The 25,841-nt window shown below is 51.0% G+C and overlaps 1 protein-coding gene across 8 annotated transcripts in view; it reads right to left on the bottom strand.

Moving 5' to 3' along the window:
• The window catches only part of TACC1 (transforming acidic coiled-coil containing protein 1), a 79,320-nt gene that overhangs the window by 34,343 nt on the left and 19,136 nt on the right, over positions 1 to 25,841 (bottom strand). For 2 of the 8 annotated variants that reach the window (XM_075123505.1, XM_075123504.1), the window contains exons 1-2: positions 10,149 to 10,777; positions 9,072 to 9,187 (exon numbers count right to left, since the gene is read on the bottom strand). In XM_075123505.1, coding sequence (XP_074979606.1) covers positions 9,072 to 9,187; positions 10,149 to 10,309 — 277 coding nt within the window. In that variant the 5' untranslated portion in view covers positions 10,310 to 10,777. Of the gene's footprint in view, positions 1 to 9,071; positions 9,188 to 10,148; positions 10,778 to 25,841 lie in introns of those variants that run through there. The other 6 variants (XM_048829295.2, XM_048829293.2, XM_048829298.2 and 3 more) reach the window with 3 other exon arrangements.

The following is a 25,841-nucleotide window of genomic DNA, read 5'->3' on the forward strand; positions in this document are numbered from 1 at the left end:
GGAAGCCCCTTTTCTACAGCCAGTACAATGGCCTATGATTTGGTCTCTGACCAGCCCGTGTAAGTGCATCATGTCTGAAATAATGCAACTGTTAATACACTTTCACAAGGGGGATATGAATTATGGTAGGCAGGGCAGCCCACCTGACCTGCTAAACACCAAAGCACTCATCTTCGTAAGGACTTTATGTCTATCAAAGTGAGTTTGTTACTGTTCCATATTTTCTGGCTACCGAGTGCATTATGGATCAGCAAAAGAAGATAAACACGGAGCAGAGAAATATCCACATTCCTGCACTAATCCAGGATGCTGAACCAAGCCTGACTCAGCTGGTGGCTTCTGATTTGCATAATTGATCCTCAATATGCTAAAAACCATGGAAATGAAGCATGAAGGACGGTCTGCACCCCAGGCTGGGGAGGGAATGTTCTCCGCTAGAAACTACCTTCCTGCCCCTGTGAAATATATTACCAAACACAACCACAATGAGACGACCTTTGTGAAGCCGTGACTGTGTAGCTCTTCAAGCCAGCACTGGGGAGGGTCTTCCTCCCACTTGTTAACAGGATAACCCTTGTTAAAGCCCACAGTACTTTACTATGCCTGTTGTACGATACAGTGTTTCAGGCTACTGCTGTGGTACCTGTTCCTAAGGGATGATCTGATCCTGAAATTAAAGGGACACAGGACAGCCACATTGTATACCCTGGGGCAGTGCATTCTCCTTGTAGCTAGTGTGCTGACAGCCATAAACTTAAATCAGTCTAAATTCATCTACCTTGAGTAACTAACAGAACATGCTACTCCATTTCCACGGAGGTCGCCTCTCTGACCTCTGCTGTGACACCCCCCCCCCCCCCCCGTGTGAGAGTCGCACGCGGGTTTGGGCTCTGCGTATGAAGGACACTTTGGTTACCATCATTTTGAGCTTGGATGTTGAGATTGGCTGGGCTCTCTCATAAGAAATACTGGTGAACTGACTCTTCTGGGAAGGCACCTTGATTTTGTAATTTGCTCCCTACTGATGCCCGCCAGAGTCCAGACTTGCTCACCCTGCAGGCTGTGGCAGAGCCCACCTTTTCCCCATGCACGTGGGGAGCTGGGTTATACTGGAAACAGGAGGTGTGCATTAGGGACATTGACGGGCTTGCGGCAAATTCCAAATGGCAAGAGATGATCACCGCAAGGCACTGATCGTCTGGGTGGAGGACTGTCTTAACTTGATGGGAGGGACAGTGGTCACTAAAACCTAAACAACTGCAGAAACAAACGAATGCAGGGCTGGGGTCAGAGTCCCCAGCAATCGCAGGGCAACAGGGGATGCAGTGCTGGGTCTGGGGAACACCCCATGTAATAGAGAAAAGCCAGTGGGGCAGTAAAGAGCCACCTTATCTATGCAGTCAAAATCCCCTCTTCACATTCCCCGAATGCGCATGCCACCCTGCCTCTGAGGTAATCCTGGATTCCAGCTGCGTGGTCTGGCTACCTTGTTAATACCCCGCAGGGGACAGCGGGTATTGGCTGTCTACAGTAAGGCGGCAGACGATCCTTGTACACACAGCACGTACCCCCTCAGCTGTGTGAGGCCTGCAAAGGCAGAGTATGGCTCGGGGCCCTTCAGAACTTGCCCACTCTGACAGCAGCTTTGACTCTCACCCTGCTCCTCTCCGCCGTGTGTCTGAGGGGGTGTGAGGCTCCGTGCTGATTATGTGATAAGATTATTATACACGCCATCGGTTTTCCCACATCATGGCCAGGCTGTACACAGCCCACAGTCCCCTGGTGGATCCTAGGCCCAGCCAAACTGCCTCGGGGTGTGCTGACTTATCCACAAAGCCCTGTAGCTGGGAGGAGGCCGGGATGGGTAACCATTGCTCACCCAAACAGCGCTGTGTAAGCACAGGGAGCCCGGGAGTTTGCAAATGCCCCTCGCCACAAGTGTCAAACAGCAACATTATCTCAAGCGTGGGGGCAGTTTGCTGCCATGAGCCATCGGGAAGGCCATTCTCCATGGCGGGTTCCCCTGCGCAGGATGCATACAGGCGTACTGTTCTGTAGGGCGTTGGCTGCATAGTTCAAATTCCCCTGTGTAGCCAGTTCATGGCCAGAGCTCACCTCCTCCCGCCCAGGGGCCCACCCTCTGCAGAGAATCAGTCAGAGGCCAGGGGAGAGGATTAGCCTAAAGAGTTTTGAAATGAGAAGATGTTCCAACAACAACAAAGCCCAGCAGCCCCGATCCAGGCACTGCTCAGTGCAAGAGACCTCTGCTAAGCTCCCAGCACCAGCCAGTTTCTCTGTTCTGTTTCCATTGATTTGATCTGGGGCAGGGGAGGGAATAAAAAACTAGTCTCCCAACACTTCATACCTGGCTGTGCAAACTGGGCCAAATTCATCCCTCTGGCTTTACTAGCCACTATGCAAACCCACTGCAGCCTAATCTGCCTACCCAGTGGACAGCTCCTCCCCCAACCTGGCAGCTGCTCTTCCTCCTCTCTGCATTTCCTTTGACTCCAACGTGCTGGCTGATCAGTGGCCAGAAGAATGACATGCGTTTTTCACGAACAATTACACAGGATGCAAAATGCAAGTGACCCACAGGGCCTTCCCTGCACTCCGGAGAAGAGTCTCTGCAGCAGCAGACGCACGTTCCTGGCAGTCCGTCTACCCCCAGCTCGCCGGGAATGAGCCATCCCAATTGCTGCAGTAAATGCAAGCTATGCCTTTAGGGAATGCTTTCCAGCACTGCCCGTGCATGGAACAGGGATGGCGCGTGCTGCTCTGCTCCTGACTCGGAGGCGCCTCAGAGGCCTGGGTGTGCATTTACATTCCAAAGAGAGTCTCTCCTGCTGCACAGCCAGCCCCACGGCGCGGCCGCGTGAGTCATGTTTGGAGAATGTGCGTGTGGGCTGTGCAAAGCCCCCCACGCTCCCCGTCCCTCACGTGGGCACAGCAGAAGAGCCCCAGTGCGGCACACTCAGCCGATGCTCCTGCGTCGCGCTGCTTTGTATTTAAACTCTACCAAACGCTCCAAAGTGACTTGGAAGGAAACAATTTTACGATTGACTCCCACGTGAGCCAGGTGGCGGCGAACACTGACCCGCTGAATGCGGCCAGACCATGACTCCTTGGGGCAACTCTTCGTGCTGGCTCCTTGGAACGTGAAAAGGGCACCCTAACTCTTCTGTACAGCACATCAGAGCCACGGCCATTCCCCGCAGCCCCAGAGTGGAAACAGGCCATGCCATTCCCTGTGGCTCTGGAATCCACTGCAGGCCTAGTCACTTTCACATTGCAAGGCAAGCTGAATCGTTTTGTTCAGGCTTTTCACCCACTGTAGATGGTGAAGCCTCCTGCGGCAGTCAGACCCACAGCTCGGGAGAAAGGCTAGTTTTGGGATTGAGGCATGGAGCTGAAATCCAGGAGATGTGGGGCCGGACTCTCCACTGCCCTGCACCTTGGAAACTGGTTGCAGAATGCTGCCATTCTGACTTGAGACCATTCCATACCCCCACTGCACTGGTGCAAATCACTGCACAAGGTGCTGGGCAGTGGAGAACTGGGCCCCTGCGGTTTATCTCCAGCTCTGCCATTGACTTCCTCCGTGACCTCCGGCAATTCATTTCCACTCTCGGAGCCTCAGCTTTACCATCTGCAAAACGCAGCCCCGATACTCCCCTAGCTCAGGGGCATAAGGGCTGGAACAGTTTGTATAGTGGGCCATTGAACCAAACTGTAAACCCTGTATATGATGGAAACCACTTCAAGCCAGGGGGTGCTACCACACCCCCAGCACCCCTAGTTCCAGCACCCACGATCACTCAGACGGTGAGGCTTAATGCATTGGGGTTTGGCAAAGCACTCTGAGGCCCCCACGATGGAAGGTGATATCAAACTGTAAAGCGTTTTGTAAAGCAGGGTTTCCCCACCTTTTTGATACCAGGGACCCGCTTGCTGCCTTCCTAAACGGTGTCAGAGAGACTGGTGCCAGTCCATGGACCGGCCGTTGGGAGACACTGATGTAAAGGATTGGCTGTGGGGGTGATGAATGCTGTGTACATGCCTAGCAAGGCCGCGGCAGTGGTCCTGTCAGGGTAATTGGTTTGCAGGAGGGAACTGGTGAGCAGGTTCCCTGTTTTATACTCTCTTGAACAGAATGTACACAGAGGGCACTGCAGTGGTGGCCACCTTATACACACATATAATAACACTAGTACCCGCTGGTCTAGGGAATGAAATACACCTACTGACTAACCCAAGCACAGCCCGAACATCCTATCCTCTGCCCTGTCCAAATGAGTCCATAAAAACTGGCAGCAGCAACACGCTGCAAAGACCTTGTTCCCTTTTTATTCTACACATTCCAGCCAAATGAACCAGCAATGATTCCCCACAGCCCTGCATGCCAAGTGCCTAGCAGAACAACCCTTTACTATCTATAGCCTTTACATTTGACTCATTCTTTGTGTGCTCCATGTATCACACATGTCCCTCTTCTTTGGCTGGTCTCAGACACAGAGCGAGCACAGGATATTTGGACTGCAGACTCAGCTCATACTTTTAAAGCTAGACTTTTCTCTGCTGTTTTTTCACTGTTGTTTAACAGACACTGGTCTGTTTTAAGTCTATTTTGCTGTTAAGCATTAGGATACTTGTGAATGGTGCTTTACAAACCAACCAGTGATAATGCTGTTAATATACAGTATAACATGAGCTTGAATCACGGGTAACAGAAGTAAATGCTGGTTAGAGCTGCTACAATCCAGGATCTGTTTTTAGTCCTTCTGCTTAATTCCTTGTGAAAAATAACTCTCTAGCAGAGAGGGAGGAGGTGTCTTTAGAGAGAATAGGGCAGAATTAGGGTCTCTCTAGTCCTGGATGATAAAGAAAAAGAGTTAAGAAAAGATTTTGTGCGGGAAGAGAGAATGAGCACAGTGGCCTGGCCTGAAAGTGAGTGGGACGTTCTGTATCTCTGACTGTGAACATGCAGGGTGCAATGTATCTATCCTAGTTCGACTGTCTGTGCAACAGGCCTCCCCCGTTCAGTGCTTTTGTCCTTACAGGTTTCATAACCTAATTTTATTTCTACATACTGATGATATCACAATTTTATGTGGATAAATGAGTTTCTATTCCCACTAACGCATCTCAGTACTGGGAACGGCCGTGGCATGTCTGTGCATGCAGCTTTTATGGACAGCAGCCATTTCCCAAACACTCTGGGCACCCTGATCTTGCTATCCCCGATACCTCTGTTGTTTAAACACTGATAAGCAATCATTAAACTGGACTGATTCCTGATTATTGTATCGATGACAGCTACCACAGCTCTTGAGCGCCAGGCCACTCGCATGCAGACTGTGCTAAGTACACTTCCCTCCCAGCCTCCCAGGGAACCAAGATGCATTGTTATGAGGAGGGTTTAATGTCTGCATTAGCCAAAGATCCAGTAGTCTTATATCCCAGGAAGTCGTCTGAGCATAGTACATGCATCATGAGAGGCCTCACTCCATCGTTTCAAGAGCCAAGTATGTCACAGAAACTTTGCTGGAGGGCAATGGATGAAGCCTCTTGCAAACACAGGCTATTTTTCAGCTGCAATGTTCAATGTTGCATTCGATGAAGTGAGCCGTAGCTCACGAAAGCTTATGCTCAAATAAATTGGTTAGTCTCTCAGGTGCCACAAGTCCTCCTGTTCTTTTTTGTGAATACAGACTAACACGGCTGCTACTCTGAAAAATGTTCAATGTGATACTAAGAGCTTGTCCGGAGACAGACAGTGACTGCTTCCACTGCCGCGTATCTGTACCTGCCTCACTCCATCAGCAGTTCCGAATTGCTCCCTGGCCAAGAGTTCCAGAGACCCGAGCCCATGTGGCTGGAGTTGGGTTTGTGCTTTCTAATGGATCTATTTCATCTAGAGCCCGAGGCAGACACAGCGGGCAGCAGCTGAACTCAGCGGAGACTACATTCGTCCTGAATCGGTTCCCCAGCACCCTGCCCTGCTGATGTGATCTGCCAGTGTGAAACTGTCACGGACACTGAAGATAAAGAAAGGGACAAGCTTGCCAGGAGCCTTCCTTGCAAGGTGACCTTCCAACAAGACCTTGGTCTATGTGCCACCCATGAGGAGCTGGCTCTAGCTGCCAGTGTCAAAACCGCTCCTGTTTACCAGCAGCAGCACCGGTATGTCGCTCGCCCCTGACATTCAGCTGTTAGGGAATGAGAGCATAAACGCAACACGTCCTAGACAGTGCAGCTGGTTACCCTGCCTTCTCAGCAGCCCTAGCCCCATGCCCTGCAGTAGGGCCCAGGAACACTGCAACCTTTGTCTGGGATACCATGAGGAGCCCGTTCATTTGCGCACTGAGTTTTGGCCTAGGCAGTAGTTTTCAGGAATAGTTCTTCCCAGGAAAATCAGGGGCAAAATGCAGTTCTCGGAGATATTTAACATGTTGAAGTGTCTCCCTGGAGACTTGTGCCATGTGCTTCCTTGAGCCAGAGTCTTTGTAGAGATGATCAGATACCCGGCAAGGAAAATCTCCTGAGAAATCCCACCCTCTACGCCCCAGAACATCAGCCTACAAACGGAGTAACCTTTGGCTTTTCTAAAAAGCAAAGGATTGCCCTGCTAGCCCTTGGCAGTAAGAGTGGCCTCCCTGCCCGAACCTCTCCGCTGAGGCAAACAAACAGCACCTGCTGCCGGTCTAGCTGGACTAGCACTAGGGTCTCTGCCCCAGCAACAACAGGAGACCAGGTTCACTAACGATGGATGGTCCCTCTACTGAAAAGGCCTGGCAGCAGATCCCAGCGCTGACTGCATTCACCTGGTACTGTGGTCCGATGGTGGGCTGGAGTACAGGGCACATCACAGTAAGGAGCAGCTCCAACTCTTGAGCTCTGAAGTGAGCTGTAGCTCATGATTAAATTTGTTAGTCTCTAAGGTGTCACAAGTCCTCCTGTTCTTATAGCCAAGAATGTTTCCACCAGTCTCAGCGCCCCACTGGCTGAAACAACAACCTAATGGAACAGAGGTAATCAGCTGCAACTCGAGGGAGGTAAATTACAAACCCAGCATAAACAGACTGAGCAATCAGCAAACGCCTGTGAGCGAAACACCAGGGCAATGAGTCCCTGTTGGGTGAAGAAGGGCAGAGACTAGATCAGGTCACCAAGCCAGCACTATGTGCCCAGTGAGAGTGGCTAGTCCCAATGTACGCTGTGTCCCCAGCTCCCCTCTCACCCAGAGACACTGCACTGGGCTTTTCCTACCCTCCTGCATATGGCCTTGGAGGTCTACAAGTCACCATGCTCTGACATGATTCAATCACCTGCCCTGCAGATTGGATGGATGAGTAGGGTGCGGGGGGAGGTCCCACAGAATCCTTTTCATCGATAGCCTTCCACATTCTTTACAAAGCCACCACACTGCAACAAGAAGTAGATGTAGACACAGGAACTGACAACAGCACCCAGTCTGGGCACTAACCCTAGGGGCATTAACCCTGATTTCCACTTAGAAACTCAATCCGGGAGTGTGAAGGGCTAACAGGGCTGGCTAGCACTCAGCATTGTGCAGGGAGGGAGTGTGTGGGAGAGAGCAGATGACTGGAATGAGATATATGGTATCACTAACTGCATCATGGGATCCTGGTTGACCGCAGCCATAGAGACACGAGAACCTGACTGGGCAATGAAGCCCTTGGTTCTCTGCAGCTCTCACTGGCTGTTTCTTTAACAACGAGGATCAGAGATTTTAAGTTTCTAAAATTTTAACAGCGACCATACTGGGAAGAACTATGAAAAACTGTTAGTGCATGCAGGAGAGGTATGCACATTTCAACCCCTTCTAGGGCCAGCATTTTAACAGAGGTAAATTCAGATAGGATTCCTGGCATTCAGAACTAACATGGCTGTTACTCTTTTGCAGTATATTCAACCTACGGTTTTCTGTCAGAGCAGTGGATTCTGACTATTTCTGCACACAATTTATATGCAGTACCATCCGCACAGCGTGAGGTTCCTTGTAGAGCTCTGCCAATGCCCTTCCATGCGGGCCGGTAGGTGCCCCTTCTGTTTCAGTGCGAATTCCCCAAGCCCCACCCCAGCTCTGCCAGTACACCTCAGCCATCACCTGGTTTTCTAGATCTGGGCTTACAATGCACAGGCTATCATGTCAGATTGTCCAGCTGTGGTTCTGTTACCTGGACACATGCCCAAGAGCAATTAAATTGACACACCCAAATCCACTTAATCAATCAGTCCCAGATGTCCAGAGGTCAACTCCTGTTCATCTCCACACTGTGCCACTGACATTATAAAATCCCCTTTACCCAGGCAACAAAATCTCAGCTTCAGACAGTAATGAGGAACGGTTGAGGGATGAAACATCGCATCAGCTACTGTGAAAGTGGGCAGAGTTGTGCCATCACAAAGGGCCTGCCTGCTCTACGGCACCCATCAATCAGCTGACTGTCAAGTGACTCCCCGAGCCAACAAGAGACATATTTACCCCGGCAGGGTTTTCAGGAAGAAGTCAGGGAGGGCGCTTCGAAAAAGAAGAGTCGAAAATACCCTTTGCTCGAGCATACCCGAGCAGCTTCTGGCTGCATGCTGTGGTCTCCACTGGGCCGCGGGAAAAAGCCTCAGCCCCTCGGGGTAACTCACAAAACCGGCTCTCTAGACATCTTTGCCATATTGCCACATTCCTGCTGGTTCTTTATCGCTGCTCCGGGGGTAGCGGGTGGGTGTGACCAACTATTGCAAAACAGCCTGATTATAACTGCGCACCGCGAGGGCGCAAGCTGGGGAATCGAACTGACTCAGTCACATGTCAGTGCAACCCTTGGCCCCTCAAAACTGTCCAATAAATCAACATTTCACTCAACTTAAAATGGCCCTTTGCAGCAGGTGCATAGCCCTGAGCATCTGCATTTAAACTATCCTGCCCAGGAACTGCAAACACCTGGCAAGCATTATTCAAGAAAACAACTTCCCCTCCCCAGCCCCACCCTGTTTTCTGCATCCAAAGCAAAATAAAATGAGACCAGAAAAGATGCATGCCATCTCTTTACCTTGGGTCCTGGCCTCGGCCACATCCAATCCCAGCGATGGGTCACAGATCTCCTTTACAGGTGACCGGATCGGGGTTTCTGCTTCAGGGGTCTCAAAATTGCCTTCAGAATCCGAGCTGCCAAGGAGGGGAAAAGAATGAAGAATTACCACTTTCAAGGCTAGCTCTGAAGTGCTTCACAGACGTTCCCTAAATATCCAACCAGACTGGATTCCAGCTCCCAGGCGACCAGCAAATCAACCGATCCGCAGATGACATCCCATGGCTGGGAGTGATTCATTCCCAGCACACCATGCTAACGAATGGAAAAGGTAGAGGAGGTGAAACCATGTTACAGTCAATTCCCCTTGAAACTTCCCTTCCAGCCTCCCTCCCCCAGATGCCCATCTATCAGAGATTAGTCACATAGCACCATTACACTTTGGTCCCTTTTGCACAGATTGTTTTTACGTGAAAACACACACCAGCTATCTCAGCATGGGTCAGTGACCCCTGGGACATGGCACCTCCGACTGGAGTCCCTTCCTCTAAAGCTCCAGCTGGATGTTGGGAAGTTCAGAAAATAAGCCTTTACCTGCGTGTTTCATGTCTGCTAGCATTTGCACTGAGACGAGAGAGCGCCATGTCAGAGCAGCTGCCGGGGCCTGCAGGACTGCTCTGCCACAACTCCCTTCCCCTACCATTGCTGCATCTCCGTGGGACTAACGGTGCCCGAAATCCACGAAGCTGAACATTTCCGAAAAGGAGCGCAGGTCCCAGGATGCTGGGAATTAATAATGCTAACGCTACACACTGTGTCTAGGGAGCCGAAGGGAAGGGCAGAATTAGCAAAGGCAGATGCAAATGCTGAACATTCAATGCACTGAACAGCCAACAAGCTCTTAAGGGAGAAGCTGACAAGCAGGGCAGATGCAGTACATGGGACTTCACCCAGCCACAGCAGAGCATGTTGTCCCTGGAAGGACGCATCATGCTATGAATGCCATTACACGTGCGAGTCAGCGGGGACTGGAGATTAACGGGACTGTGACAAGTTCAAAGGCCGAGTCCTCGCAAAGCAGGGATGCTGCATACTTGCCTGAAACTCAATGATTTGGTCTCTGCCTGCGAGTCGTCCTCCTCTATTTCTTGATCTGCCCCGCCATCCTCACCGTCACCAGCACCCCCCCCTCGCACAGCAGACCACGTCCACTTGGCCCACTGGACTGGGGAGAGGATCTGCCAGGGGCTAAACGCCATGAGAACAGCTTTCCCAGCTCCGGCTGCCAGGGGATTCTTTTCAAAATGGAGGGAAACGGTGACAAATGCCTGTAAATATTTCTAGCTGAGGCACGGATGTGGTTAAAAGTGAACCATCGGATCCCCGCTCTCGGCAGCTTCCTCTGGGGCAGGCTGCCTGCAGAGACGCTTCCAGATGCTGCACGCCCCTGTCGCCGAGACTTAAACAGCTGCGCTGACTTGCATTTCCGAACAATGGCAACGGAAAGGAGCGATTTGTCCCAGATTTCCAAGGCGCTGCACAAACCCTTGTCAGCAGAACCTGCTCCACCACCTCAGCCGTCTTCGCTCCATCTGAGCCCCCTGACTGCTGGAATCAGCTGGCTGCCAGATAGCAGACTGCACATTCTCCAAAGAGCCTCCCCCTCGGACCGTACTACTCTGGCTGGCAGGGAGGATGCCTGGCTCTGCGCCCCCCATCCTTGTCGCCCGGGAAGCGTATTTCCCCTGCTGCTTGGAGACTGGTTGTGACCAATTTGCGGGGTGAAGCAAGCAGACTTCAGGCTTGCGAAGTTAAAAACACCAAGGGGAGAGGAGAATTCAAAGTAATTTCCCACCCCCCCATGCCATGGCAACAGAGCATCCGCTCTGGGAGTGAGTAATCACTGCCTTTGATTCTGTCACTATTTATCCTCCCTCCGGCTCCCTACAGCGCAGATCTCCTTAGGATCCCAGCTCTTCCAGGTACATGGTAGCTGCACTCAGAGCCCCCCCAGGGCACGTCGAGGAATCTCAGGCTCCTCTCACAGTGGCTCTATTTATCTCGGCACCCAGGGGGTCAGACGCAGTTTGAGGAAAGATGCTGCAGACGATAGAGCTGCCTTGTATTTTTTCATGCTGTTGTTGAGATGAACTTTCATTCCCGCCCCCTGCTCCTCGCTTTCCCTTCTGCTTTTGCTGGGGTTTCTCTCGCCGTCTTGTCGAGCAGGCGTTTCTGAAGCGAGGTGGCTGACTTGTTAACCATCAGATCCTCTGCATTTCTGACGGGTGGGGGCAGCAGCTGGGCTTCCCGGTTCTCTTTTCACCATGCGGCATGTTTGCAGCTTTGCAGTTCCGCTCTGATAGCATTTGACACCCATGTTGCAATGGTGTAGAATGAGTGCCCAAAGGCAGAGGAGGATTGGTCCCACGGAGCGGGATTCTCCTCTCACTCGCACCAGTCTAACTCCGCTGAAGTACACCTCGTTTACACCAGTGTGGGTCAGGTGACTCAGCCCCGGGCACTGTCTGTATCCTGCCATGATGCAGCAGGAGGAACCTGATGAGCCCAGAGAGCCCTGCCACTAATCGCCAACACAGAGCACTTGTGGGCAAGGGAGCTTCCTCCTCTACCCAGACCTGTAGACACTGTGGGCAAACAGCACACCTGGCTTTATGGAGGCCACTCTCCCAGACAGGAGTCCCCACCCCCCACCTTCTGCAGGACATGAGGTTTCCCACCCCAGAGGCAGCACAGACCTCTGGGCCTGGTACAGCCACTGTGACTGCATGTGCTGCTCCAATGTGGGACCTCACTGGTTTTTTGAGACGCGATTGGCATTTTAACCACCTCTGGGCAGCATAACAACTACAGATCCTCAGCAGGCTCTGCGTCCCTCGGACATGCCAAAGAAAACACGGTTCTGCTGCACAGGAGTGTTAGGGTGGCCCACTTAAAAGAGGTGAAGGTGTCTGATATCTAAAGAGCACAATTCATCCCCCCACCCTCTTGCCAGCCACCAGACAGATACTGTCTCCCCCTTTGTACATGCCTAGTCATTGGGAATAGCAGTAGGGGCGAGGTCAGCCTGGCAGCTGTCTCTGGGCTTGCAAGATTACACGGGGTGCTGACCCTCAGCCATATGCCTGAGCACAGCCCCAGCCCTGCACTTGTTGGCCAAACAAAGAGAAGAGGGTATATTGGCCACGGGCTATTTCTGGGGTTCTGCACTGTGCCCAGAGGGAAAGAACAGCCTGGTGGTCTTACTATCCAAACCACGAGCATGCATTGTGCCACCTCTTCAGAAAGCAGACACTCCCCCCTCCACCCTAAAGGGTCACCAGCACGTGGGTAGAGCAGGGAGCTGGGCAGTGGTATCTGAACAGTAACTGGGGCAAACCCCTGCCCGAGACACTTTCCCGGGAAATTCTGGCTCCATTAGCTTGGGTTGATATTTGAGGCTTCTAAACCCTCCCTGGAGGAGCCTTCCCAGGGCAAACCATTTATTTATTAAAGAAAGGTGTTTTTAAAGAGCTCTCAGCCTCACCTTGTGATGTGACCAAATTCCCTGCAAAAATAAGCTCAGTCAGTAAACACTAGTCAGGTGATAACTCTCCATAAACAAATGCCTCCAAAGCAGTCCCTTGGGAATCTTCCCATAAAGTGGGATCAGGCTCTAAGAGTCATCAGAGCTTGGACAGACTGTCCTGAGTTCATTACTTCCCACACATCAGCGAGAGGAGGACCAGGTTTCCGACACCTCCCGGATGCACAAAGTGCCTGGGTGGAATGCACAGGAATTTGGCAGCAGGTTTGTTACAAACGCTGGCGTTATCAGCTTTGAGCCAATTGCTGCTTGGACAATCTCAGCCTTCCAGAGCAGAATGTTTGCAGATGAAGATCCAAGCTCCCGGCTGAAATCTTTGCATTACCTTGGAGGGAAAAGGTTTGTGTTTCAGAGTTGACTTATCCACCTTCTTCCCCTGCCACTTCCAGAAACATTCTGGGCAAAAAGAAAAGGAGTACTTGTGGCACCTTAGCGACTAACCAATTTATTTGAGCATGAGCTTTCGTGAGCTACAGCTCACTTCATCGGATGCATACTGTGGAAAGTGTAATCCGACGAAGTGAGCTGTAGCTCACGAAAGCTTATGCTCAAATAAATTGGTTAGTCTCTAAGGTGCCGCAAGTACTCCTTTTCTTTTTGCGAATACAGACTAACACGGCTGTTACTCTGAATTCTGGGCAAAGGGATGACAATTGGAACAAAAGCTGCGAAACTCAGCTCAGTGCAATGCACAGAAGTAATACTGGCCTTGAACAATTCTGCACAGTGTGCATGTGACAGGCCACAATCACAGACAGTGTGCAACTATTCTGTAAATTAGCAACTAATTGCAATCGTTAGGAATGCTTTCACATGAGCACAGGAATCACGATACCAGATCAGACCAGTGGTCTGTCCAGTAGTGACTGTTTCTAACATTGGCCAGCATCAGATGTTCAAAGGAAGGTGCTGGAAACCCCACCGTGGAGAACTGTCAAATAACATCCCCAAAGCGGCCCCATTGTGCTAGGCACTCTGTGAACATAGAGTAAAAGACAGTCCCTGCCCTGAAGAGTTTACACTCTAAATATACAAGACAAGCAAAGGATGGGAGGGGGAACAGAGGTGAAGGAACTTGTTCAAAGTCATGCAGCAAGGCCAGAAATAGAACCAGGTCTCCTGACTCGCAGTCCTGTGCCCTGTTCACTGGGCTACACTGCTTGAGCCTGAATAAATTTACCCTCCCAACACTCCTGTGATGTAGGACAGTGTAATTATCTGGCTACGGGCCACAGTGAAAGCTGAGGCAGGAGGACATTGCACTGCTAATAACTGCAGTGCCGATGTGGGAGGTGCTGCTTGGATGTGTAGAGAGCCGTGCAGGGTATATACCCTGCGGGGTCAGGTGTGCAGGGTGCTCGGCTCGCCTAAGCTGTGGCTCACCATCTACACAGCTATTTATAGCCTTGCTAGCTCAGGGTGCAGTTTCTGTTCTCTGCATGCTCCCTCGAGTGTTGACATACCAGAGGAGTTAAGTGACTTGTTCAAGGTCACACAGGAAATCAGTGGCAGATTCAAGAATAGAACCTAAGCACCCTGACTCTCAGCACCAGGCTTTAATGCCACTACCATCCTCCCTGCTGGCTAGTTGTGATCGGAATAGAAATCAGTTGGTTTCCCCTGTGGTGTGTGCACTTCTGGGCTGCAGAGTACATGCTGAGTTTTGGGGAAGATCTTTACAGAAGCTGATTTTGAGAGATGTGATGATGTTGCATTAATAGCCTTGTAGTGCTGCACACTATAATCTGAACACTGCCTCCCCTGCATCACTGTTTACCCAAGGACCTAGCTAGCGCGACTGCATTGCTGCATTTACAAATAGCACATGGCAACTCGGATTTTGCCAGTGGCTCTGCTGAGAAAGATGACAATGCGAACAATGAAGAAGTAAAGATGGCCGGGCTGTCGGCAGTAGGAACACAAGTCCATCTCTGCTGCAAAGAGGAAGTATGTGGCTCAGCAAATTTCTATAAACCTCCACTTGTTGGACGGGGATCAGAGACACGTGAGCCAATCAGGAGGAGGAAATTAACAGCATCCTTCTATTGTGAAGGCTGCACAATCAGTACTGCCAAGAAAGGAGCCTCCCGTCACCACAGGAGAGGAAGCCGGCAGGGATGAGGGTGGTGAAACCAAACTGTAACACTTCAGAGGCACTGTAAGAGACATCAGGCAGGGAGACAAGCTTTGTACATGCAGTGCCTGAGGGCGTGAAGATACCAGGGATGGTTTACGAGCAGAGTCAGCATCCACTTGCCATTTATTTATGATAGACAATTAAGAAAACAACCCAAACCAACCCCAGCCTGTCAATAATGCTGGCGTACACAGAGCAACACCCAAGTGAAGGAGCACACAGCTAGAAGGAAACTGGATTTTGACATGCACCTTCAGCATCACCAACTGCTGAATGTTGCTCAGCACCATCAGCAGGTGTGATCCACTGGAGCAAAGAGAAGAGAGTATTTGCCGGTTTCAAAGGTGTCTTCCACAAGCCACTGAGCCCACAACGAGATCCGAGGGGACGCAGGCAGTTTGCATCCTGTGCCTGGCCTACCCATCGAGCAGCACCAGTGATTTTTATTCACTGTAATGCAGTATGCTACTGGACTAGGGCCTTAGGGTGCTAGGGGCTGTACAAATACATGGCAGCATTAGAAAGAGTGTGGTGATGCATAGCCTAGGATTACGCAGCCCAAGTCTGCACCCGGGCTCACTCAGTGCCTCTATCTGGAGCTCCCCACTTCATAGGCGCACACCGAGCCGTCCTTACCTCCCGCATCACACCAGCCAAGGTCTTATGGTGCCCTACCCTCCAGAGTTTGTCCCTGGCTATTTTCTGAAGGGAAGATCTTCAGGACTGTTGTGTCATAGCTACTACGCATGGCGAGATCAACGTCAGACTCCTCTTGCCTTTGGAGTTGAAGGAATAACTCCACTGCCACTCGTGATGCGTTGGTCAGAGCGAGCAGCATCCTGGTCAGCAGTGCGGGATCCATTCCTGCAGCCCGAGGAGGCAGGGCGCCCGGTACGCAAACCGTTGAAAGATGGTGCCAAACACGGACGGAAGCACCGGGGTTGCTGGGATGCGAAGCAACGCACCACGGGGCTTTGGGACTGGACCCAGGATGCCCCGCAACCCCCTCCACCTTCCCACAAGTCTTCGCGGCAAAAGAGAAAGAGGTGCTCTGTGGGATAGCTGCCCAGAGTGCACCGCTCCAAATAGCACTGCACGTGCCTCGAGCGTGAACACTCTGCTGTGCAAGGAGCTGTCAGTGTGCGCACACAACCGCAGTTTTCCTTTGGCGCTCTCTGAGCGGCGCTGTCCTGTCGGTGTTGTCACTCTGCCAGCGTAGGCGGGCCCTGAGAGCAGAGGTCAGCCCTGTCCTCACACTGTACCTGAGCCTTCTGCCGTGAAGTTTCCTGTGGGCTTCGGCGACGTGCCGAGCCCCAGGCAAGGCAGGGCAGAAGATTCGGATCACAGTCACTCTGATTCAGCCGTTCCTGCGCCCTGCTGGGTCCCGCAAACCAATGACTCTCCTGGCTAGCTTGGTTATTACTTTTGAATGAAGGTATAAAAACCAGAGGCTGTTTCCACCCGGCAGCAAAGCTCTGCGGAGGTTTAATATCCACCTGTTTAAAGCTCAGCTCCCTGGCTCTCTCTGTTCACAGCCTCCTCACGTGGCACTTCGCTTCGCCATCTACTGTTAGAACTCCTCTCTTATTGTCCCTTCCACATTACAAACCCTGCGCCCCATCCCCCCAAGGTGCCCTGTCAATCGGGTCACTGAAAATGGAATTCCAGTGTCACTATGACTACAGCGCTGTCTGCAAGGCTATCCTTGGGTGTCCGCTTTGAGGGAGGCAGAAAAGCATAAATATTTCACGGACCGACCTGTTCGGTTTTAAAGGTCAGTCTAAACTGACCGTCAGTGCATGCAGCTTGCAGACTGTTATTGCGTACTTTAACCAGACTTTGCTGGCTCTGCCTTATCCCTTCCTGAGACCTTTCTTTAAAGTGCTCAACACCAGTTAACACCAGTCTCCAAAGGGGCAGCCGTGACTCCCGTCAGGACATGCTCCAGAAGCAGCGTTCCTGAATCGCAAATGAATCCCTACATTTGGAGCATGTTCCAAGATGCCTGTGCAGATCAGTGGCTCCAGAGGGAGGGTATTTTAGAGTGTGTCCTGCATTTTGTGCTCCTGCCTGGCTTTCAAGTGCTTTTGAGTTTCTACTTCTGGACGGACGGCAGTACTTGCAGGAGGAAGCCCCTTTCAGCCCTCTTCCCAGCCTCAGCTTGCTCCCCTCGTTCTACAGTGGGTTCTATTTAAAAACCCAACACAACATCACTGCTCCAACTAAATGAACAAAATGCATTTTTCCCTTTTGTATTTTGCAAGTGAGAAAGGCGACAGCCCGAATGCCTTGGAGAGCAAATCTGTCTTGAGGGCTTGGCACAGGTGCCGCATGGGCATCAGCAAAGCAGCTTCATTCACACTGCTCCACCCTAAACTAGAAGGATCCTGTCTCTGAAGGCAAGAGGGAAATGGTCTCCATGGCCCATTCAGCCACCAGCCCCTCTGCTAAGGCTGCCAACAGCCGGATTACTTAGTTCCAGTTCTTCATGCACAGATTTGCAGGCATGAACAGATGATGGTCCAGTCTGATCTCTCCAGTGGTTACGATGGTAGCTGGGTGATGGAGCAGGAGTGCATCCACCGACTGGCTGCTGAACAGCATTCAGACTGTGATGAATTTGGATTGGGACCAGTAATTCGGAGGTGAAAAGGCTCAATGTCTCCTTGCCAGCCAGTCAGTCTCCCCTGAAATGTCACTAGTTGCCTTATTAACCTGCTCAGGGACACAAGCCTGTCTTTCGCCTCTCAACACACCTGCCAACCTTTTGCTTGAAGGATCATCCAGCCTCTTACTGTTCCAGCAAAAACCATGTCCCTGTTGATGACTGAGGTTGCAGCGTTTGTGCAGACTCCATTCTAGCTGCTTTCGGGAAGGAAGTGGAGAGTGTACAATGCAGAGCATGAATCCCTTGTTCTGTGACAGCAGCTGCACGTACCAAAAGGCTCGGAAATCATCTCTAAATTCGTACCTTGCCCTGGCTTTTCTAACAGGAAAAGTCTCTCTGTTGTCATAGAATCATAGAAACGTAGGGCTGGAAGGGACCTCCAGAGGCCATCCCGGCGCTGAGGCAGGACCCAGTAACCCTAGACCATCCCTGACAGGTGTCTCTCCAACCTGTTCCTAAAAACCTCCAGTGACGGGGATTCCACCGCCTCCCTCGGTAACCTGTTCCAGCGCTTAATTATCCTTAGCCTTAGAAAGATATTCCTAATATCTGACCTAAATCTCCTTTGCTGCAAACCGGGCCAGTTATTTCTTGTCCTACCCGCAATGAACATGGAGTGAACACCATCCTCTTGATAACTTTTTCATACCCCCTCCCCTCCCCCAACTTTCTCTGCTCTGGACTACACGTGGTCAGTTCTTTCAACCCTTCTTCACGGGTCACGTTTTCTAAACTTCTTATTTTTGTTGCTGTCCTCTGGACTCTCTCCAGTTTGTCCACCTCTTTTAAACTGAGGTGAGCGTGAACAAGGTATTTTACACACAGCACCACCTAGTGGTTGAACAGTACAGTACAGTTTAACATTGCACGACACAGAGAAGCAGGAACGGAGCATGGAGAATGGGGTCTTTTCTCTCCCCTGGTGGCTGCTCAAAGACTCCTAGACCCTAAGATCAGAAGGGACCATTCATGATCATCTAGTCTGACCTCGAGCACATAGCAGGCCACACAACCTTGTCCACCCACTCCTGTAGTAGACCCATAACCTCTGGCTGAGTAACTGAATACCTCAAATTATTATTTAAAGATGTCAAGTTACAGAGAATCCACCATTTACACAGTTTAAACCTGCAAGTGCCTCACGCTCCATGCTGCAGAGGAAGGCGAAAAACTCCCAGGGTCTCTGCCAATCTGACCTGGAGGAAAATTCCTTCCTGACCCCAAATATGACCCTCAGTTGGACCCTGGGCTGTGGGCAAGGCTCCAGGTTAAGGCTCATGGATTGCTGGGGGAGCAAATCCATCGCTGAATTTTACAAACACGAAATAAAGCCTGTTACAAACAGGGGCCAAAGCCCCAGCTGCTGCCAAGGAGCACACAGCACAGACAACGGGTACTGGGGGACTGCATGTAAAGGTGGCATAACACTCATACTTACATTGCTCCCACCCCAGATGGGTCCCCTGGCATGTGTTAAAGTGGTCTCAGGGTTATTATGCAGGCTGACAGTCGCCAAAAATGACATAAAGAATGGCTATACTGGGTCAGACCAATGGTCCATCTAGCCCAGTGTCCTGTCTTCCGGCAGTGGCAGGTGCCAGATGCTTCAGAGGGAATGAACAGAACAGGGCAATTATCAGGTGAGCTATCTCCTGTTGTCCAGTCCCAGCTTCTCACAGTCAGAGGTTTAGGGACACCCAGAGCATGAGGTTGTGTTCCTGACCTTCTTGGCTTATTGCCATTGATGGACCTATCCTCCAGGAATGTATCTAATTCTTTTTTGAACCAAGTTATACTTTTGACCTTCACAGCATCCCCTGGCAACAACTTCCACAGGTTGACTGTGTGCTGGGTGAAGAAATATTTCCTTGTGTTTGGTTTAAACCTGCTGCCTAATCATTTCATTGGGTGACCCCTGGTTCTTGTGTTAGGTGAAAGGGTAAACAACACTTCCTTCTTCTCTTTCTCCAAACCATCTCTAATTTTATGGACCTCTACCATATCCCACCTGAGTTGCCTCTTTTCTAAGCTGAAAAGTCCCAGTCTTTTTAATCTCTCCTCATACGGAAGCTGTTCCATCCCCTAAACATTTTTGTTGCCCTTCTCTGTACCTTTTCCAGCTCTAATATGTTTTTTTCTGAGATGGGTCTGCAGACCAGAACTGCAGGCAGTATTCCAGGGGAGGGCGTACCATGGACTGATATAGTGGCATGATGATATTTTCTGGCATCTGAGGAAAGCCGTGCTCACACTCCCTTTGTTCACAGATAGTGATGGCGTAAGAGCTTCTCCAGAGACTCAACACACCCAGGGGAACCCCCTTCCTTACGCTGGGGTGATCCTCCCAGACACACCAGCCCAATGGCCAGTTCCCTCCAGCAGCACCACACTCAAGAATCAGGCCCCAGAGCTTTGCATTCCTCAAATCCTTCTGCAGCTGGCAGCCTATGAACACTCTGTGCAGGACAGTAAAATAATCATCATCATGATATCATTTCTTCAGCGGCCCCTGCTCCCTAGCCAGGAGCAGGTATCTCACCGTGCAGTCTGTAATGCACCCACCACTTTGCTACATTTGCAGCCTATGGACCCAGCTCTGCAAACCTGTACGGCCAAGAGTAGCCCTCATTGAAGCAGCGACTCTGCTGTGCTCAGTGGGGCTGTGTGAATGAATAAGGCTACTCATGGATAAGGGTCAGGCCACAGGACATTATTTCCTTCAGCAACTGATTGCTGCAGTCTTCTTCCTCCGGGAAGGCAGCTGGAAATGCAAGTCTAAAACCTGACCCAGCATGACCAGTGTTTGTCATAGTTTAACCTGAGATGCCCTGGGTTGGAGAAAGCAGCGTGTCTGGAATATGTATTTTGGTCCCAGTGTGCCATCTCTAGGAAGGTGTACCTCTTGTTTTGATCTTTTTCAGGAGATGCACTGTAAGTCGTCAGTGGATTAGTTTCTGGTGAACGCATGGCCAGTGGTCCATGGCCATCATTTGTACTTGTCATCAGATTTTCCTTTTTCTCCTTCAGCTGTTCAGCTGACTGAGAAAGATTTCATTTTAACAATTCTGTTACTTTGCAGCCTTCAGTTAATTGGTTCCATTGTACTGAATTTTCTCCAGCTGTGATTAATGCCAAACTGGCAATTGCAGAAACTCCACTTTATAGAATACACTTCATTACCAATAAACAACTGTATAAACCTCCTGGTTTTCTGCACGAAGGCTGAACAACCCCAGAGCCCATGGTTTGGGTCAGTGAACTTTAGGAACTTCTCCTGCACAAGAAGTTATGCGATCAAAGTTAACTCTTAGGAATCCGGTTCAGAAAATTACCAGTTTAGACAACTGAAAAGGCTCTGCTCTGCCCTGGAAAATGTGCCAAAGCAGAGCAGGGAGATTGGGGTGGGTACATCTCCACAGCCCGCGGCAATGAGTCCCAGAACCTGGGATGACAGACTCAGGTTTGTGGGGCTTGCGTAGGAGCACTAAAACCAGCTGTGTAGATGTGGTGGCTGGGGCACTGAAGCTCACCCCGTCTCCAGGATTCAGAGTCCAAACATCCCCCCATTTACGTTTCGTGCCGCAGCGCAAGCCCTGAGATTTGCTGCCGCAGGCTTCCGTTCACTGTGTAGGCGTAACCAGGGTGTGCACAGAGCTGGGGTGAACTCCAGAACATCCTGGGGGCAGTTCACTACGGGTGAAGCTCGTTCCTGTATAGAAGGGCCATGCGCCACTTAAACCCTATGCTGAGGACCTAAGTAGGATTTCGATGGTGCAAAGAGCTTGTCTCGCTGTGCTACACCAGCATCAGCTCCATCTTCACCCCCCGACAGCCTGGCTCTCCAGGAAGATGTTTTGCCTCAATAGTAGTAGCGCACCCCAGAGACAGAGCCTTGCTAATGAAATCCCTGTTCCTGGGCTCAGATGTTTCCTCCTCTCTGGGCAGCCAGGCTCTGCACGGAGGCTGCCCACACAGACAGCGGCTTTATCCTCAGTGAATGGCCCCATTTCCACAATGTGTCCAGTCTCCGATCAGAGGCCGATGCCAGCGTGTGAGCGTATTGCCTAAGGCCTCTCCGTGCCAAGGATGAACAGACACAGTTCACATGGCAGCCCTACGCTCACGGCTCTTCAGCCAGAGGCTGTTCACCTACGCCAGGTTTCCCTGGATTTGCTCTGCACTTTTCGCAGAAGTTCAGCTCTAGTGAGGACAAAACAAAAACATCAGCGGCTCATGAAATGCTGCTGGCAGCATTGCACGGCCCTTTTGCGGGTGGTCTGGGTGCAGAGGCCAAGGCTGGAGGGAATTCCTCTCTCACACCAGAGCTGGCCCCTCCAGATGAGGGCAGACACCGTGGGGTGGCTGGCCTCTTCCCTCGCTTGCCCGTCAGGAGCCCAGCGTGTTCCTGGGCAAATGGTTGGGCTCAGAGATTGCTTTTACCACAGCACTCTTGGTCAGGAACTGGAAGGGGCTACTCCAGTGCACCGAACTGGCCCAGTAACCAGTCAGGTACATTGACATTTCCCTGGCCCTAAAATGATGAGTTGCCCCTTACCCTGGAGAGCTCCAAGCACACAACGTGAAGCTCTCTGTAGATGGGAGCATGGCCAAGAGGCCGTAACATGTGTGCTGTTGTTCCACAAAATCCTGAGAAGGTCCTTTCCCCACTTCCTTATCTGAGATGTCAGTGTTGCCAGCTCTCAGGAGCCTCCTGAGAGTAGGAGTTTTCCTAACAGCCCCAGTGCCTGAATTCACAGGGAGAACAAGAGAATGTCAACCTTCCTTTAAAAAATAAAGTAAGTTTCTAGCCTTCCTGGTTGCAGAGAGAAACCTGAAAACATGACTCCTGATGGCTCCAACAGCAGGAGGTAACCAAACAAACCCCATGATTTTATTAATTATTATTATTCTCTAAATCTCAGGATTGTGGGGGCCTGACTCAGGATTTCTGAGCTCCGGAGGGATACTGAACACTGCATCCGATCCTCTGCCCAACCCCACCCACATGCAGGTGCTGGTGCAACCCAGATGCCAGCCCAGCTGTTGCTACGGTGATGCTGTTATCTGTGGGTAACGGGGAACAAAAGTCTCCGATTTTCCCGGTAGGTGCCGGGGACTGGGGTACCCTGCAGTTTACACGAGGTCACAGCTGAGCGACTGTCATTTAAATACTGATGAAAGGAGTCCTTCATCTTAGCAGCAGGGCTGAAGGGGGAGAGCATATGAGAAATCAGCGACGGGTCGCTTTGGTCTGGGAGGATTGTTGGCGTGGGAGCTGCCAGCACTGGCCGCACATTCACCAGGCAGGCTTCCTCCAACTGCTCTGCCATTCAGATCAGTGGTGACCTGAAAGGACCCATTAGCTGAGCCCCGATCACCCCACCGCTGAGACTGTCAAGTGTAAGTGTGGTGCCAATGTACTAATTAATGGCGTTCAGTAGATTTACGGCAGCTGCAGAGGTGAGACCTAGGTTCCCTCTACGCTGCACGGAGCTGCCTATTGAGCCCCGCGCAGGGGCTCAGGGCTGCGGCGGGGAGAGGCGCCTCTCCCTGCCGATCCCAGCACGGACCTGCTGCACCTCTCCCCGCCAGCCACAGCCAGGGAGAGACACCCCTCCCCTGGCCCCAACCCAGCCCCGGGCATCTTTCCCCCCCAGCCCAGGTGCTGCTGTGGGGAGAGAGAGCCAGGGGGAGTCCTCTCTCCCTGCCATAGCCCCTGGGCACCCCAGAGATCTCACCCCCAGCCAGAGCCCGCACCCCAACCCTCTGCCCCAGCCCTGAGCCCCTCATCCCTGGCCCCACCCCGGAGCCCTCCCCACATCCCCCGCACCCCAGTCCTCTGCCCCAAACCTGAGCCCCCCTTGGCCCCATCCCCACCACATGAATTTTGTTATGTGCACCAATAGGAAGATGATGTGTCATATATCACTTCCCTATTGGTGCACGTAACAAAATTCATTCTGCACATGGGTGGGAAAAATTAGAGGGAACACCAGGTGAGACTCCTAAACTCAGTTCTCAGACAGCTGCAGATCAGATCTGGACTCTGTTCCCTGGCCTGCGCTTGACTCCGATAATGGCTTTTGTTAGTACTGACTTGCCAGTTTCAGACTGAGAACTGAAAGAACAGAGAACCAACATATGGCCAAAGGTGAAATTCAGGACACAGCAAGTTATAGCACTGAGGGGATCGGAGACACTTTCGATCAAAGATTTGTCCATAACTGGTTCTTACATAAATCACCCAAGGTGCACAATACATTCCAAACATTCCATTTAAACAGTTGTGTGAGGATATATTTACTTTACAGTGTGCGAGGGGTTTCACAGGACAAACAGGAAAAGGCTGGATTTTGTGCCATGTTGCTGTATTTATCGTCAGGTGGGTTTTTTTCTGTTTTAAAATGGGTACCTTTATCATAGTAGAATCATTTATTAAAAGCATGTAAATAAACATGGTCTTTATCACTCCATTGCAAAAAAGCAAACCTTTGGGAATAGTCTTAGAAGAGAATTATTCACAGGAGGAAAAAGCTATTCCAGTGACAGGTGCTATAGAAAGCACTGGATAGACAGATACATAGAAGGTTTTATAACAAAATTTCCTGACTTCTGTTGCGACACCAAAGAGATGAATGTTGGATAACTCCTGTCTGCCACTCACCTACAGATAGTAGAGAGAAAATTTAAGGAAAGGCTTAATATAGTCCTTTTACTGACAATCTGCCTAGTCTAGATAAGCAGCACGGACCTAAGAAAGAGTGAGTAATGGAAATATTCAGAAGGCTACTAGGAAACAAGAATAAAGATGGAAAAAAAGACCAAATGTATCTCATGAAAAACATTCTGCAAGCAGGAAGGGGAGAAGGAATAAGACAAAGAAAATCAGGGAAATAAAGAGAAATGACTTAGGGGAGGGAAAGGTTAAAAAGTCAGGAAAGGAGAGATGGCCATCGGTTCATAGTTCATGACCCCCCCCAGCTCCGCCCCCACTCCACCTGTTCCCCCAAGGCCCCACCCCTGCCCCACCTCTTCCTGCCCAGTTCTGCCCCCTCCTCCGAGTGCGCCACGCCCTTGCTCCTCACTGCTCGCAGCGGGCGGGAGGTGGAGGTGCTGATCTGCAGGGCCTGCTAGCGGGCAGGAGGTGCTGGGGGTGGGGAGCTGATGGGGGGTTGCCGGTGGGTGCTCAGCACCCAACATTTTTCCCCCATGGGCGCTCCAGCCCCGGAGCACCCATGGAGTCGGCGCCTGTGCCCTTCTATACCAATATACCAGACATATGAATTATCCCACCAAGTTTCTGTAATGCCAATTATGTTGTAATTGTTATTATTCACTAGTATTTCTAGTTCTTCCTATTTGTTCCCCACACAGAATCTCTTAAATTACTTTTCAGTGTATCTATTGGGAATGTCAGAAGCAATAACCACTAGAGGGCTCCCGAGGATGGCTTTTTCAAATGAAGATGACTGAGTGTAACACTTCGGCCCTCTCTTTCCACCACCCACTATAACGATCACTACAGGCATGTCTCGGATGCAGAGTACACGAGAGAAACAAGTTATTCCTCTTACGGTATAGCCAGCACTAGCCAATGGGTGTGAGGGAAAAGGCTTCAACACCCGGGTATGATTTCCTGCTTTGAGCACATTTATCTAACTGGATAACTTTCTCCCGTCAGAAAGCTCAAAGCAACTGCAATCACCGCAGAACTCCCTTCTCAGAGTGAGTTTAATTTAAAGTGAAAAGCGCTGGTTTGGCAATCCTGGAGAGTGAATTCCTCCATTTATCCAGGCAAGAACGGTGCCAGCTTGTCCACTGCACTGCCTGTGTCTGACCTTGAGGGACCACCTTGGGGAGTGAGACGGAAGCTCAGGCTGCAGGGCAGGCCCTTTCCACCAAGACTGCCAGCTGGGGGCGTTTGGGGGTGGACACCTGCCTAAGATGTCTAAGAGCAGCCAATCGCCACACCGAGGGCACCCAGCCGCTTCCAGGCTGGAATGCCTTTCATTCATTTCCTCCCTGCGCCAGCCTGGCGCCCTGAACTACACGCAAATCCCATCACTGAAACTCTCAGCCAGCCTACGTTCTAAGCACAAGAGTCTAAACATCTGCACTGTCCATTCCTGCGTTTTAGCTCCTTACCCAAAACTTTCTACCCTGGTCCTTTCAGCCTATAATTAGGCCTATTACTAAGCACCTCCTCAAGAGCGGAGTTGTGTTGTAACCATAGTTACATAACATTTTGCCGTTGCTAGGAAACGTGCCGGGGCAAGAAGCCCTGACGAAGCCCTGAGGAATTCTGTAAAGGCGTGCAGGATGGGAGTGCGCGGACAGCTGTGTTCAGGGGCATTCCTATCTAGCCCTCGCCCCGTCCCAATA

The sequence above is a fragment of the Caretta caretta genome, chromosome 26 (genome assembly GCF_965140235.1).
Source record: "Caretta caretta isolate rCarCar2 chromosome 26, rCarCar1.hap1, whole genome shotgun sequence".
NCBI lineage: Eukaryota > Metazoa > Chordata > Testudines > Cheloniidae > Caretta > Caretta caretta.